Source organism: Sceloporus occidentalis, unplaced genomic scaffold (genome assembly GCF_023333645.1).
Source record: "Sceloporus occidentalis isolate IW3139 unplaced genomic scaffold, rSceOcc1.0.p SCAF_2, whole genome shotgun sequence".
Lineage (NCBI taxonomy): Eukaryota > Metazoa > Chordata > Lepidosauria > Squamata > Phrynosomatidae > Sceloporus > Sceloporus occidentalis.
This window is the reverse complement of record NW_028316982.1, coordinates 164254189-164268516: the sequence shown is the minus strand read 5'-3', so window position 1 is coordinate 164268516 and position 14328 is coordinate 164254189. Positions and strand designations below refer to the sequence as shown.

The 14328-nt window shown below is 40.4% G+C and overlaps 1 protein-coding gene across 1 annotated transcript in view; it reads right to left on the bottom strand.

The window, feature by feature from the left end:
* Window positions 1–165: 165 nt before the first annotated feature.
* The window catches only part of LAMP1 (lysosome associated membrane protein 1), a 30080-nt gene continuing 15917 nt past the window's right edge, over window positions 166–14328 (bottom strand). The window contains exons 2-9 of the mRNA XM_089511312.1: window positions 9355–9470; window positions 8566–8782; window positions 8278–8436; window positions 6230–6435; window positions 4231–4353; window positions 3594–3663; window positions 2766–2936; window positions 166–1116 (exon numbers count right to left, since the gene is read on the bottom strand). Of these exons, the coding sequence (XP_089367438.1) occupies window positions 977–1116; window positions 2766–2936; window positions 3594–3663; window positions 4231–4353; window positions 6230–6435; window positions 8278–8436; window positions 8566–8782; window positions 9355–9470 (1202 nt within the window). The 3' untranslated portion in view covers window positions 166–976. The remainder of the gene's footprint in view (window positions 1117–2765; window positions 2937–3593; window positions 3664–4230; window positions 4354–6229; window positions 6436–8277; window positions 8437–8565; window positions 8783–9354; window positions 9471–14328) is intronic.

The window sequence follows — 14328 nt, the reverse complement described above, 5'->3', positions numbered from 1 at the left end:
AACTGTATGTCACACCTCCAAGTCAGCTTGAAGCCAGCTTTTTATGCTGGTCTGTTTTGGCCCTTAGTCAACAGAAGCTTTCTCTATTTCAGACTTTCTCCTTCAGAAGTCTTGCACTGCAGACTCTATAAAAAGCCTTCAAGTTGCTGAACAGAACACTGAAAATGTACAGAAAATTCTTTATTAGCACTGTTACAGGCAATGCATCCATAACTGATCCTTGCAGTGTACAGTCCCAGCCAAAGTCAAAGCAAGAATTAGCAGATTGAAGTCTATTGTACACATGTGCAGAAATAGGATCTCCTTTGAATTTTCAACAGATGAAGAGACTGAAATTCACTTTACAAAAAATAAAGTAACACCCATTTTCATGTAAAAAAGGGCCAGCTCCTACCAAATTGACAGACCAAAAATATCTTAAGAGTTGGCCAAACTGCATCTTCACACCTTGCATATACTAGGTTTAGCATTTAAAGCTTAATGATACATACCTAAGTAGAAACAAAGTGGGAATAATGGCATTTGATTGGTCAGTCATTACATTTTAGCTGCGTTAAGTGCAGTAATTAATTTCAGCACAGATTGGTAGTTCCAGAAGTGGAAGTTTCCCTTTGTTAGATACAATTAAAGTGAATGAATGTGAATTACTCTATCACACCCATTTGAAGTATTTGACATTAAAAAACCATGCCAATTCAGAAAAGCATTCTTAAAACTTCAGCCTGTTTCTAGGTGGGTAAATACTTAAACCCATGAGCAAATTAAACAGAATTATAGAAGTTATCCTTTGTGCATAGTTAAATGCCACGAGATGGATTTCACATTTAGTAAAACAGACACCGCAAGAAACAGTTGGTAAGGAAAAAGATTGTGCTCCCTCATGTCAATCTACTTGAGGGGAAGATGGGGATGGGGAATATGAATGGATCTGCTTCTTGCAACTGCTGTTCTTCCACACTGGTTTAAGTGCAAATCATTAAATTGTTTGATAACCAGCATGGCTACGTTTTCTACCAATTAAATATGCAATCAACACTATGAGAACCAGTCCAGCAAGTGCTGCACCAACTATGATGGGGATCAACATATTATTTTCATCCAGCTGACATTCTTCCACTGCAAAGGGAAAAAAAAAAAGAGAAGTATTAATTCTGAAATAATATTAATGAATAGAAAACAAGCATAGAATCTGACTAAACCAGGGGTAGGCAACCTTTTTGAGCTGGGTTGCTGTCCCTCAGACGACTGGGGGGGGGGGGGGCGAAGCCGGGGGGTGGAGCTTCCACCCTCCGGGGGCGGGGCGTGTGCTGGGGGTGGAGCCACATGCCAGGGGTGGAGCTTCCACCCTCTGGGGGCCAGGCCTCCTCTTTGCCGGCCCCGTCAGAGGCCAACAAAAAAGCCGGTGGGGGCCGCCAGCGCTGAAGGCTGGCAAAAAAGCTGGCAGCGGCAGCCAGCGCTGGAGGCCTCCTCTTTGCCGGCCCTTTTGCCATCGCTGGGGCCCTCCAAGAGGACCCCGGCGGCGGCGGCAACGGGCCTCTTGGAGGGTGCCAGCGATGGCATCGGGCCTCCCAGAGGCCCGCTGCCACCGCCGGAGCCCTGTTTGAGGGCTCCGGCGGCCACAGCGGGCCTCTCAGAGGCTGCCACCAATGGCGGCGAAGTCTCCCGTGACCTTTCTTGTGGTCGCGCGAGACTTCGCCTCTAGGCCGCCGCCATTTTGTTTTCAAAATGGTGGGGGAGGTCGCACGAGACCTCGCCGCCATTTTGAAAAACAAAATGGTGGGAGCGGCGGAAAGTCGCAACCAGCATTGTCGGCGGCAGAGGTGGGCGGAAAGGACACCTGGACTAAACAGACTATCAAGCTCTAAGCTGTTAAATTCTATAAGAATCTGTCAAATACTTTATCATAAATCAAAAATATTATTTACTTATTTGCGTGCAGCAAATCTAGGCATACCTTCCTTGCAAAAGACTTACAACAAGCATATTCAATAGGACATTAGGATTTCTAATCTTTAGGCACAAGTAACAGAAGCTTGTCCCCTCAAAAATAAAGCTCATGTCTACTGCATGCTAAATAGGTAAACAAGGTCCCTTTTGCACAGCTGTTGCAAGACCTCATCTTGCTCTTCTTCAACACATGTGAAGCACAGATGACTTTTAATTTTTTTTAAAAAAATCCTACTATTCAGAACCCTAAGTAGATCAATTATGTGATTTTATTTCTAATGGCAAGGGAAAGGTAAGATAAATGTACTTCAGAGCAGAGCAAATACAGTGCACCAAGAAAGTGAACTTCCTGTTCTCCACTCTTCACTGGTTGCTGTTGGGAGCATATATAATTAAGAAAAATTCTACTGAGTACAGTACACACTTTTTTCACATGGGGGATCCGTTCCGGACCCCCCGCCACGTAAAAAACCTTGCATATGCACGAGCCCAATTGAAAGTAACGGGGCTTGTGCATCCGGTGGTGTGGCAGTGCACGTGCACCCCATTACTTTAAATGGGACATGCCGCCCCTTGCACCCCACATGGCTTTCAGCATATGCTGAAAGCCGCGTATGACGCGGGTGCACTATAATAGTATCATGCATTGTATCATGCATTATCTAGTAGGTAGTATAAAGACCAAGATGATGCAAGTTGCAATAAGCATTTTGTCTTTAGCTAATATTTGGCAAATATCCACTGCCAAACCTAGAGGATGAATTACCATACATTTGTGGAATATTAATTGCCCATCAAGAGAGCTGTATACACCTCACCTGCTCCAAACTTGTCTCCTGAAATCTTGAAAACCTGGAGTTGAATATTGTATATGTTGACTGAAGCATTGGCTGAGATCCAGATACTCTCTTCTGCAACACACTTGTAAGATTTCCCAACTGTAGCTTTTAGGGCATTCAGGCTATAGTTGAAAGCACTAATATTTTTTTCTGCATGAAACAAACATGAACAAAATTAAATGGGACCACACTTCATAAAGGCTGGCCCCAGACAAGTAATAGCAGGGTCAACATGAAGACTAAATATGTGAAAATTAGTGACAAACCTTCCCCAGCTATCAATACTGTGTCCTCATGGACTAATATCAGATAAGGACTATCGTATATACTTGTCTATAAGTAAAAAAAAATTAAGTCCTAAATGGGCTCCAAAATCCTATAACAACTTATATATGGGTCAATACGGTAATACTGCTCTGTGAGCCTTGGGAAAGTTGTAGGGAAGCCAGGGAGGAGAGAGAAATCAGAGCTTTGGGCCCCCTTTTGCAAGCCCTGTACCTTGGGAAAGTTGTGGGGAAGGCAGAGAAGAAAGAGAAATTGGAGGTTTGGGTCCACATTTTGCATACTGAGACTGTGACCCTTGGGAGAGGTCCAGAGAAGGAGGGAGGGGAGTGGTGTGTGCCCCCCCCCCTAAAATCCATGATTTTGCCCCAAAACCTGCCCTTGACCTATACATGAGGTCGACTTATACATGAGTATATACAGTAGATATTTCTGCAGGGGGTTGAGATCTGTGAAGCAGTGGATGATTGCTCCATCTGGACCAGAACTGCACCATAACATTCTTTAAAAAATTGTAAATCTTACCTGTAGCGCCAAGAGGCAGATTTGCAGTCACAACAATGCCTTGCAGAAAGTACTTCTCAGCACTTACATTCTTAAAAGAAAAAAAAGTTAAATCTATTAACTGTAGATTTCTTTTCAAAAGCTGCCTTCACGCTTCAAGCCCAATTCATTTGCAAAGGCAACTTACAGGGATGAGGCTTTAAAATGGAGAGTGTTAAGATGATCCAGATGAAGCCACCAAAAATGTTTATTTACATTAAAATTTTGTGATTTGTATTTCTAAGAAAAGAAACCCAGCCTGGTTTATCAAAAATGGTGAAGGTATAAGCTCAAATTAAAAATTGTTTAAAATTCCATAGGAATTAGACTGATCTGCTGCTTTCTGAACAAGCTATTTTTAAAAGCCCTCTATCCATAATATTTTGTGCAGTCTATAGGGCCTCTGTGTTCCTTACTTCTCCTGATAACATGCAGAATTGTATCCTCCAAAATTTTAAGAAGCCAAACACAACTTTTTATACAAATGTTCATTTCAGAGTTCACACACCTCCAGCTGTAGAGTGTCACATAGACAAACTGCACTAAGAATAATGGAAACAAACTGCTATCTTCGTCATGATCTAAGCATTCTGTAAGCACTGTATCAAATTATGCTTACCTGCATAAACTGGAAACTAAGGCTGGTGCTACCAGAAGTCAGGTTTAGAATAACTATGGAATTGTTACAGGTTCCAGAGTAAGTTGTATTTGGTGGAAGATTCAGCACCTCTGATTTAACAGTCTTGAGAGAGAGAGAAAAATTACTGTGACACAAAGTTTATGCTTTCTAGTGGGAGATAAAGTACTAGCATGCTCCCCCCCCCCTTTACTAATTGGTTTGTCTACAAAACTACAGCAGAGTTAGCCAACCCATGATCCAAGGAATCCTGAATTTCCCCCACTGCTTAACTAGACAGCTATCAGTTGGAAAATGTTTCTCTACTGTTAACAGACCTCCTGATCAGGATGACAGGGTGTGTAGGAACCTCCCTCAATAAAAAACTCCACTGTCTGGTGTAGTTTACATTCCCTATATTCCCTGCAGGGATCTGCAGGCAGTCAAGGAACATTGGATAATGTTTTCCTTTGTAGTTTCATCTGTTCAAGTGCATCAATGCTCTAAGCATGTTGAAAAGCCAAGGAGCTCATGCTTCATACCCCAGACATATATGAGCAATTGTGTCACTCATGTTCTACTCGTGCATCATTTTTATTCCAATTAGCAAAAAGCAGATTGTGAATGCGCTCTTGTCACACATTATGAACATAGAAAGTTTCCTTATAGTGAATCAGGCCCTTGGTCCATCAAACAGAGTACTGTCAACTCTGAGTAGCAGCCATGGCTCTTGAGTGTTTAAAGCAAAATTCTTTACTAGCCTTATCTGGCATGACTTGGTGGCCTCCCACTGAAATACTAGAAGGTCCAACGTTAATTCCTCCAAAAGAGGAGTGTTTAGGGTGGTATATTAACTGAAACATGGCCACAGTTGCCATGGCAGCAATTAAATCCTTAAGCAGTGTCAGATGAGGAAGCCTCAAAAGGAATGATCAAAACTGCTGGAACAGTAAGACACTCCAATTTCTAATACCACCTTAGGCAGATACAGTTTAGACAGCAGAGTGGACTTTATGCCAACACAAGCTCTGTCATGTCTCATTGCCCTATCATCACAGCACATCTAAAGATATAATAATAATAATAATAATAATCCTGCCCAATTACTGGAAATCCAGGCAGCTTACAACAGTGTGAATAATACAAAGCAATAACAATAAACATGAAAATAAGAAAACAATATAACATAGCAATACATAGTAAATAATAATAATTTCATAACAATTCAATAATAACAAAGGATAACACAAAAGATTACATGCAAATAAATAATTATCAAAAGGAAATCCCATTTCCAACCCCTCATTCAAAGATTAATGAAGCAAATGCCAATAAACAATGAAATAACAAAACAAACACAGCATAGCAAGTTACAAGATTACAGTTAAGAAGTTACAATTGAAAGATTACAATCTAACACCCTAAAAAAGGGGGAGACTAAAAATTAGCAACAAAATAATATTCAAATTATCACTCGAGACTTTATGGGCCAGCGCCCATGCTGAGTTGGTCTGGGGCTGGAGAAGGGGGCAAAGATGTTAAAGGGCCTCCCTCGCTCATCCTACATTCTCCTCTTGGGAAGTCCATGGCTGGGAATGAGGAGCCCAAGGCTTTATGGGCCACTGCCCACGCTGAGTTGGTCCAGGGCTGGAGGGGGGGGGGGGGGCAAGATGTTAAAGGTATTTCAACAGGGGAATAGACTCAAGGCAGATTACTATAATTATAGTTTTACCATTTGGTTGTACCTTAACCCGGTTTAATTTACATGTCAGATCAGCTTATTCATCCAAGAAGTAGTCCTGGATAATAATACTCATTCCTGTCAATAAACTGGCAGACAGTGAGCAGCAGCATTTTAAAACCCAGTGTTTGTTTTTCATTAGAGCGCATAGGAGATTTTGGGTTGGAAAATGAAACAGAAGGAGAAACAGGCACTATAGCTTTTCTCCCTTCTCTTCCACTGGTAATTAAGCAACATATAATAATAAAAATAGAAGTTTACCTTATTTTTTGTACTGTAGGTGATACTAACTTGCAGACCCATAGTAGCAAGCAAACAAATCCCCTGAGATCCAGATACATTGTATCGTCCAATGTCTGGGTTTGTCGTGGGTGTGGTTGTGGGTGGTGCCAGACTGCTAGTTGTAGGTATGTGGGTTGTGACTGGGGGAGCAACAGTAGTAGGGTTATCTTCAGCACATGTGCTATCTGGAAGGGAGTGGTCAAAAATCACAGAACTGTTAGTAAAAGACTACCTATGCTATATTTTTCCAAGATTATTACCTCCATAGATGCCCCAGTTTGAGCAAAGAAAGCAGAGGGAGAGAAAGATGTAAAACCGATTACACATTTAGCACAATTACAATTTCATTTTTACAGTTTCTATGAATCAGCCAAATCAGTCTGACATCTCTTCACAAAATTGTGTTTTTAACTACAGTGTATCTAGATTTTTAGCATTTCCATTTTAAATAAAGCAGTGTCTCAGATTAAATAAGGATATTGGACCAGAAGTTTACTTTCTGGTGCTTCATGGTATGCATTTTTCCAAATTACATCACAGCTAAGTGTCAGTCTAAAGAAGTCTCGAATCAAGTGTCCTCTTGCTCAGAATTCCACCCTCAAATATTCTTTCCAAACCTCAACCCAATGATACATCCATTAAGTACAAGCATGCTTCCTCTCTAGGAAATACATTTCTGCAGAACCTAACCCTTCTTAGTTGAACATCATCATTACCGGGGGGGAGGGGGGTGTCTATTAGTAATTTTATGTCCTTAAGCTTTTGTTTTACTGTTTGGCAGAACAAGAAGTTGAGTCAGACACAGGTACAGACAGAGTAAAAGGCTCTGTAGGCCAACTATATCATCTCTCTGCTTCAGGTATGACAAATTGCTAGTTATTAAAATCCAGCTGGGGATTTTACTCCCAACTCCAGGTATTGGGTGTCCAGAATGAGTCCCCACACAATCTTGTAAGGCTTTACTGTCCACACCCAAATGTTTTTAGAATTTTTTCTTTTCTTTTCTTTTTTTGCAAAAAAAAAAAAAAAAAAAAAAAAAAAGGCTTAAGTGACCCCCCGCCCTTTCTACTTCCAGTTTATTTCCTGGTTAGGAAAAAGGGTTTCACTTAGCCTAAAAAATGTATGGGAGGGAACATGATGACTTGTATGATGGATGGAACACCATCCACACCCATAGAGAGCATTGGAGGATAGTTTTAAGAGAAAACAACAACTTAGTGTTGGGAGGTGCAAGGGGACAGTTCCCTACCCTTCATACAGACTCCAGTGCACTTCTTAATCAGAAAGTGATTTTATATAAATAATTACAAATTCACCAAATAGCACCTTTTGAGTCTACACCTGTGGGTGGGGTGCATGCTAGCTTTAAATCAACCAATGTGAGCAGCACAGAACATGTCTGCTTATTTAAGATGGGAGGGGTGCATCAATCAGAAAAAATAATTTCTTGTTAGCCTATATTTCTGAGAAAAAGGCACTGTGATGCCATGATATAAACAGCATAAAGGACAGATTTTAATTTAAATTGTGTATATGCTGCCTTTCAGGCTTCAGAGTGGTTTACATTGCAGTTTGTCTTCCATTTTGTGCCAATTTTGTTATAAAGCAGTAAGGGTCAAGGTCAACATATGAACCACATGTGAACCACTTCAGAATGCCAATGGCAAATCATATGACTAAATACCTCCCCAATGGAACTAAGACTTCTATGAAAACGGCTCTAGCCAAGTCTGTTATCACAAAATTAAAGTATTCCATTGTTGCTGTGTGCCTTCAAGTTGTTTCCTACTTCTGGCAACCCTATGGAAGATCTATCACAGGATTCTCTGGGGCTGAGAGTGTATAACTCACCCAATGGGTTCCCATGGCTGAGCAGGGAATCTAATACTGATTTCTAGAATCCTAGTCCCACTCGCAAACCACTACACCATGTTGACTCTCAAGTCTAGATCTACAGGAAAATCATGTTTTCTTTTACTGGAAAGAACTGGCTTACAAGAAATTTCCCATGAATAGAGGAGGCTTACCTTTTTTACTGAAGGTGTTATTTGGAAGGTATGCTTCAAGGGTAACATTACTGAAAAGTACTGTCACATTTTGCATGTTTATTCTATGGATGCTATGACATCTATACGTTGTATTTAACTCTGCTTGAATACCAGCAGCCTTGGATGCTTCTCTTTGTCCTGTAGCAAAAAGTGCATATTTTAGTAAGTGATAGTCTTCAGACAATTCTGCGCAGATAGGATATTATATTAACATCCTAGCCACAACAGCATACTTGACTTTTCAAAGATTCAAAAGCACATACTCACCTCCAGAGGAATCAGGGAAAAGGCTGGTATCTGACAAGTTATAGCTGAACGTCAAATTACTGATCATGTAGGAATCAGCATTCTTTTCAAACATCAAATCTAAGGAATGCCCAGCACCAAATCCAACTACAAGTACTTGTGAAGTTTCTTTCTCTTTACTACAGCTGCTGGCCTCTTTAATTACATGAGCATTAACTGGAAGCGGAAAGGACTTGCTCTAAGAAATATAAAAGTAATAACACCGTTACAATATGCATCAGAACAGATGAAACTCTTAAGACAGCCAAGAGATACAGTGACATTTGATATACTTGGTTTTCAATTGTGTGTCCCTAGCTATGCATCTTTATTGCTAGTTACACACTACTCTACCTGCCAAAATATTTTAATATCTCCAAGAAAACCCTATTAAGTTGAGGTGAATTTGAAAGCACATAACAAATGCATTCAATAGGTATAGAAGGACTTAAAGCAACTCACAGTCTAAAAACACAGAATAATTAAAAACTTTTAAAAGTGACAATTAAAATGGAATTAAGCTATTGAACACCTTGAACTCTTCGGAGTAAAAACAAGGTATGAGTGTAAAACTAGACTATTAGAAAGTTAGGTCCATGTTTATTTTAAGGCATTATTATTTATTCTGAGTTTTTAAGCTATATCAAAATTGTATATATAACTTAATTTAGACACAAGCCCTGCCAGCAACTGATATTACAGTCCTTCAGTCTGTCACAACTATCTTATAAGTCTCTGGCTTACTATTAATTTATACTTTAGAAGTCTCACCTCAGTTTTTGTTTTTGTGTTGTACTCTACTGTGAACTGCACAGAAAAGTTGGCTAGGATGCATATTTTTCCGCTCTTATCCTTTACTTCAAATGTTGAAGATGCCTGCAAAAGTCCTGTTGACAGAAAACAAATAATAAATGTCAAGCAATGTTAATACACAGTCTTAAAGATCATATTTCACTCTCCATGCATAACTATGGGATATCCTTGAACGGAGAATGTTTGGAAGCAGAATTCAAGTGCTTGAAGAAAGCGTGAACTTACCCAGCTGCAAATACAACCTATACTGTATTGTATTTTGCAATAAAGGTAATCTAATTCCCAGTTATAAACACATAAAATGTAAGAGCTGTTCATGTATTAGCTTATTGCTCTGTTTCCAGAAAATATGCCAAAAAGAACAGAATGTTAAGTGATCAGTTAGGATATCCAATTTGCATTGAATAAGATTGCATGTCAACTAATGTTTGCAAAAGAGCTAATTATATCTGTAGTGGCTTCACTTGTATATAGAGGTCTTCGTAAAATGCTTATGGAGTACTGACTGTATCAGAAAACTGCTAGTGTTAAATTCATCATATGACAAAAGCTAATACACTTTACCTATACTCTGCAGTCTTTTTTGTACATAAAAGTTTTTGCAAGAAAAAAAGGAGACTATGGCCCGATACAGATGGGCAAAAAGTGCCACCCTGGGACCAAAACTAGAGTTCGGTAGAGCGGAGTGTCTGTGCTCTCTGGGCGCCATTTGGCATGTGCGCCAATGACGTGCTTTGTGCGCTGCGTCCAAACGGGGCAGCGCACAAGAGATATCACTGTGTCACTCCAGGGCGCTAATGGCACCTTGGCAACGGCGTGGAAAGGAGCTCCATTTTGGAGCAGATGGTTGCCATGCCCTCGTAGTTGCCACAACAATCTGGGGGATAATATGTAACATTTATAGAGCCATCTTTGCAGGGACCAATATTTTAAAAAGCAAACAAGTATTGTTGAGTTCACTGCAGCTATTGTAATTTTTCATTAACAAGCTTCTCATTGTTGCAGTTGATCCTGTTATCAAAGGCAACAGTAGTGATCTGGAAGAGCTAATGATTTACTCAGACAGTATCAGGTCATAGGATCTGTACAAAGGACAGTTCAATCTTCTGCATTTAAAGAAGTACTTGAAGGTGGAGGCAGGAAGGTGTTAACTATCACAAAGCAGCTGCCACAAAATAGTACTCTTCCCACCACCCCATTTCAGCTACAATCTTGACTGTTTTCCCTCTTAGAATAAGCTTAGCAGTTTGCAAATGTGAATCTAGAATGGAAACAGCTGTGAGTTCTCTGTGCTTTTGGAGAAGAAATTGTTAGAACTGCTATGCTATAACTAAGGAAAAATACATTAGAGAAATACTTCCCTATCAAGTTAACTAAATGTGAATGTCTATTCAAGACACATAAGTGTTTGATGAAGCCACTATATCATCTCCTGTTGCACAAGGAGAGAGTCTGGCATGCTCTCAAATTCTTATTGAAAACCAAGCATTATGCTTCTGTTCTAGATTTTCTTCCTGACGTTTCGCCAGCATCTGAAGATGCCAGCCACAGATGCTGGCGAAACGTCAGGAAGAAAATCTAGAACATGACCACATAGCCTGAAAAACCCACAAAAAATGATGGATGCCGACCATGAAAGCCTTCAACTTCACATTATGCTTCTGTCTTTCTCCAGAGGGTATTAGTTGGGAACTCATGTCCCGGTCTGTGAAGCGAAACCTAGATATAAGTGATTCCTGGCCTATGAATATTTTGTGACTCCTTTTCATTTCTACTATACTATACAAGGTATGAGACTACTCAACAGTTATGGGGTAGGCTTAAACTGCTGAAGACTATTAACTGGCTGAATAGGTTACGTGTCTTGTACTGGCTGACAAATTTAATGTTATCAAGGTGACAGACTTGCCCAGTAGACAACTAGACACCCCAAGTGTCTATATAGAAGGGTGGGACATATAGCCATAGCTTCTGAACCATGGCTTCTCTTTGGATTAGTTTTCCCCACCAGATCTGCTAGACTAAAACAACATACCCTGTCAGCATGGCAAAAGGTCCTACACATCTGAATAAAACCAAGGTAGAAAAAGGCTGGTCTAAACTCTGTCATCTCCCTCCAAACACACACACACTTTGAAGCACAGTTGGCCCTTTGTATCCTCAGAGGATCTGTTCCAGAACCAGGATCTCACAGAAAAGAAAAAAAACATGGTATCTCAAGTCTTATTGTCTCCAATGGCAGTGCAATGTGTACTATGTGCCTGCTAGTGTGACCGCACACATGTGCAACAGGGCTTGCCTTCTGTGAATGCTCAGATCCGCAGATGGCAAGAGCACACTGTAACAACTGCTATGTTTTATCAAACAGGCTGAAGTCCAACTTGCATGGACCAAGCAATCATATTGGCTCTACTAATCAACTCAGCTCACAAAATCATGAGTTGGAAAAAACCCAAAGAGCCATCAAGTCCAATTCCCTACTGTGCAGGAGCACATTCAAAGCACTCCTGCTAATGGCCATGCAGACACTGTTTAAAAACTTGCAAAGGAGGAGACTCCACCACACTGCGAGGCAGAATATTCCACTGTTGAACAGCGCTCACTGTCAGTAAGTTCTTCTTGTTAAGGAGGAATCTTTTTTCCTGTAGTCTGAATCCACTGATTCATAGTCCTAGTCTCTGGAACAACAGAAAACAAGCTTGATCCATCCTCAGCAAGACATTCCTTCAGATATTTAAACAAGGCTGTCATATCACCTCTTAACCTTCTCTTCTGCAGGCTAAATATACCTCCCTAAAATACTCCTTTATGGCATGATTTTCATACCTTTCACCATTTTGGTTGCCCTGTGGTGCCCAGAACTGGACACAGTATGCCAGGTGAGGCCTGACCAAACCAGAATAGTGTGGCACTATTATTTTCCCCAGTCTAGACACTATATTATTGATGCAGCCTAGAATCACATTGGCTTATTTAGCTGCCACATCACACTGTTGGCTCAGGCTTAGCTTGTGGTCTCCTAAGACTCTTAGATCTCTTTCACATGCACTGTTGTCATGCCAGGTGCCACCCATCCTACATCTGTGCATTTCATCTTTCTTTCTTTTTTTTTTTCTTTTTTTTTTTGTCTAAATGTAGTATTGTACAGTATATTAATCCCTGTCAAAATTCACTTCGTTAGTTTTGGCCCAGGTTTGTAATCTGTTAAAGTCAGTTTGAATTCTGACCCTATCCTCTGGAATATTAGGTACATTTAATGTCATCTGCAAATTATATAAGCATGCCCTCTGTTCCATTATTCAAGTCACTGATAAAGTTGAACAGTACTGAGACCAGGACAAAATCCTGTGGCACCCCACTAGACATTTTTTTTCCATGATGAAGAGTGGCCACTGATGAGCATCCTTTGGATTCAGTCTGTCAACCAATTACAAATCCACCAACAGTCGCACTGACTAACCCACATTTTACTAGCTTGTTTGCAAGAATATTATGGAAGATATTGTCAGAGGCCTTGCTGAATTCAAGATGTCCTACATCCACAGCATCTCTTCATCGACTAAGCTTGTAATTTTATTTTATTTTTTAAAAAAGGTACAATTAGTCTGGCATGACTTGTTTTTGAAAAATCCATGTTGACTTTTAGTTATAGCATTTACAATAATTGCTTGGGTTGTCTTCCCCCCCTTTTTGCAGATTGCATCCCTCCAGTCTGCTGGGATTTCTCCTGTTTTCCAGGAATTCGCAAAGATTATTGCCAGTGCTTCTGTGCCAGTTCTTTTAATACCCTTGGATGAAGTTCATCTGGTCCTGGAGGCTTGAATTAATTTAGAGTAACCAGGTATTCCTGTATTCTCTCTACCTATTCTGTGCTCCATTTCCCCTACTGCATCATCTGCTCCATTTTCCCCAGGTTGAGCACTTTTTCCTTTTGGGAAAAGATCGAAGCAAAAATGGTGTTGAGTTGTCCTGTCTTTTCTGTTTCCTGTTAGCATTTCACCGTCTTTTCCATGCAGCGGCCCTACAATTTCCTTGTTGTTCTTTTTGCTACATAACCAAAAATACCCTTTTGCTTTTCTGACTTACACATGCTGGCTATTCATTTGAATTCCTCTTTGGTGATTCCCCATTTTTTCCATTTCTTGTACATATCCCTTCTGAATCTTAGTTCAGTTGAATGTTCTTTAGACATCTATATTGTTTTCTTTAGACACATCCCATTTTCCTCCTCATTGGAACTGTTTGAAATTGTGCTTTCACTATTTCACCTTTAAGAAACTTCTTATCCATCATGGAGTCATTCTCCTTTAATATTCTTGACCATGGGATCATCCTCCAGTATTTCCCCAACGGGTTGTTCCCACTTAAGATTTGAAACGATTTAAAATACAACGTTTTTAATAAAATCGATTCAAAATAACACTGTTCTTATCCCGCTATCCGAATCGCTTTGTTCATCGTTCCCATCTGGTTGTTTAAATCGAAGTTTTTACCTGCAAGCGTTCCTACTTGGCATGAAATCGGTGTTTAAATAAAGCGATTCTTCTCCTCCATACCTTATTTGGAGCTGTCAATCAATAGTACGTCAGAATGACGTAACGTTAATCCGGAATATTTGGAAGCGATTTATCTTTTGGCATCGTTTCCATTTCATTGACAGCCAGGGAGAATCCCTTCAGAGAGCACAGAGATCAATGGGAGAGGCTTCTGGCAAAAAGCGAAGCTCTTTCCAGAGGAACTATGGGATAGGTTTTGGAGGGCAGCATCCTGTCTCCCAAGACAGCCAGGGAGAATCCCTTCAGAGAGCACAGAGATCAATGAAGGAGGCTTCTGGCAAAAAGCGAAGCTCTTTCCAGCGGAACTATGGGATAGGTTTTGGAGGGCAGCATCCTGTCTCCCAAGACAGCCAGGGAGAATCCCTTCAGAGAGCAC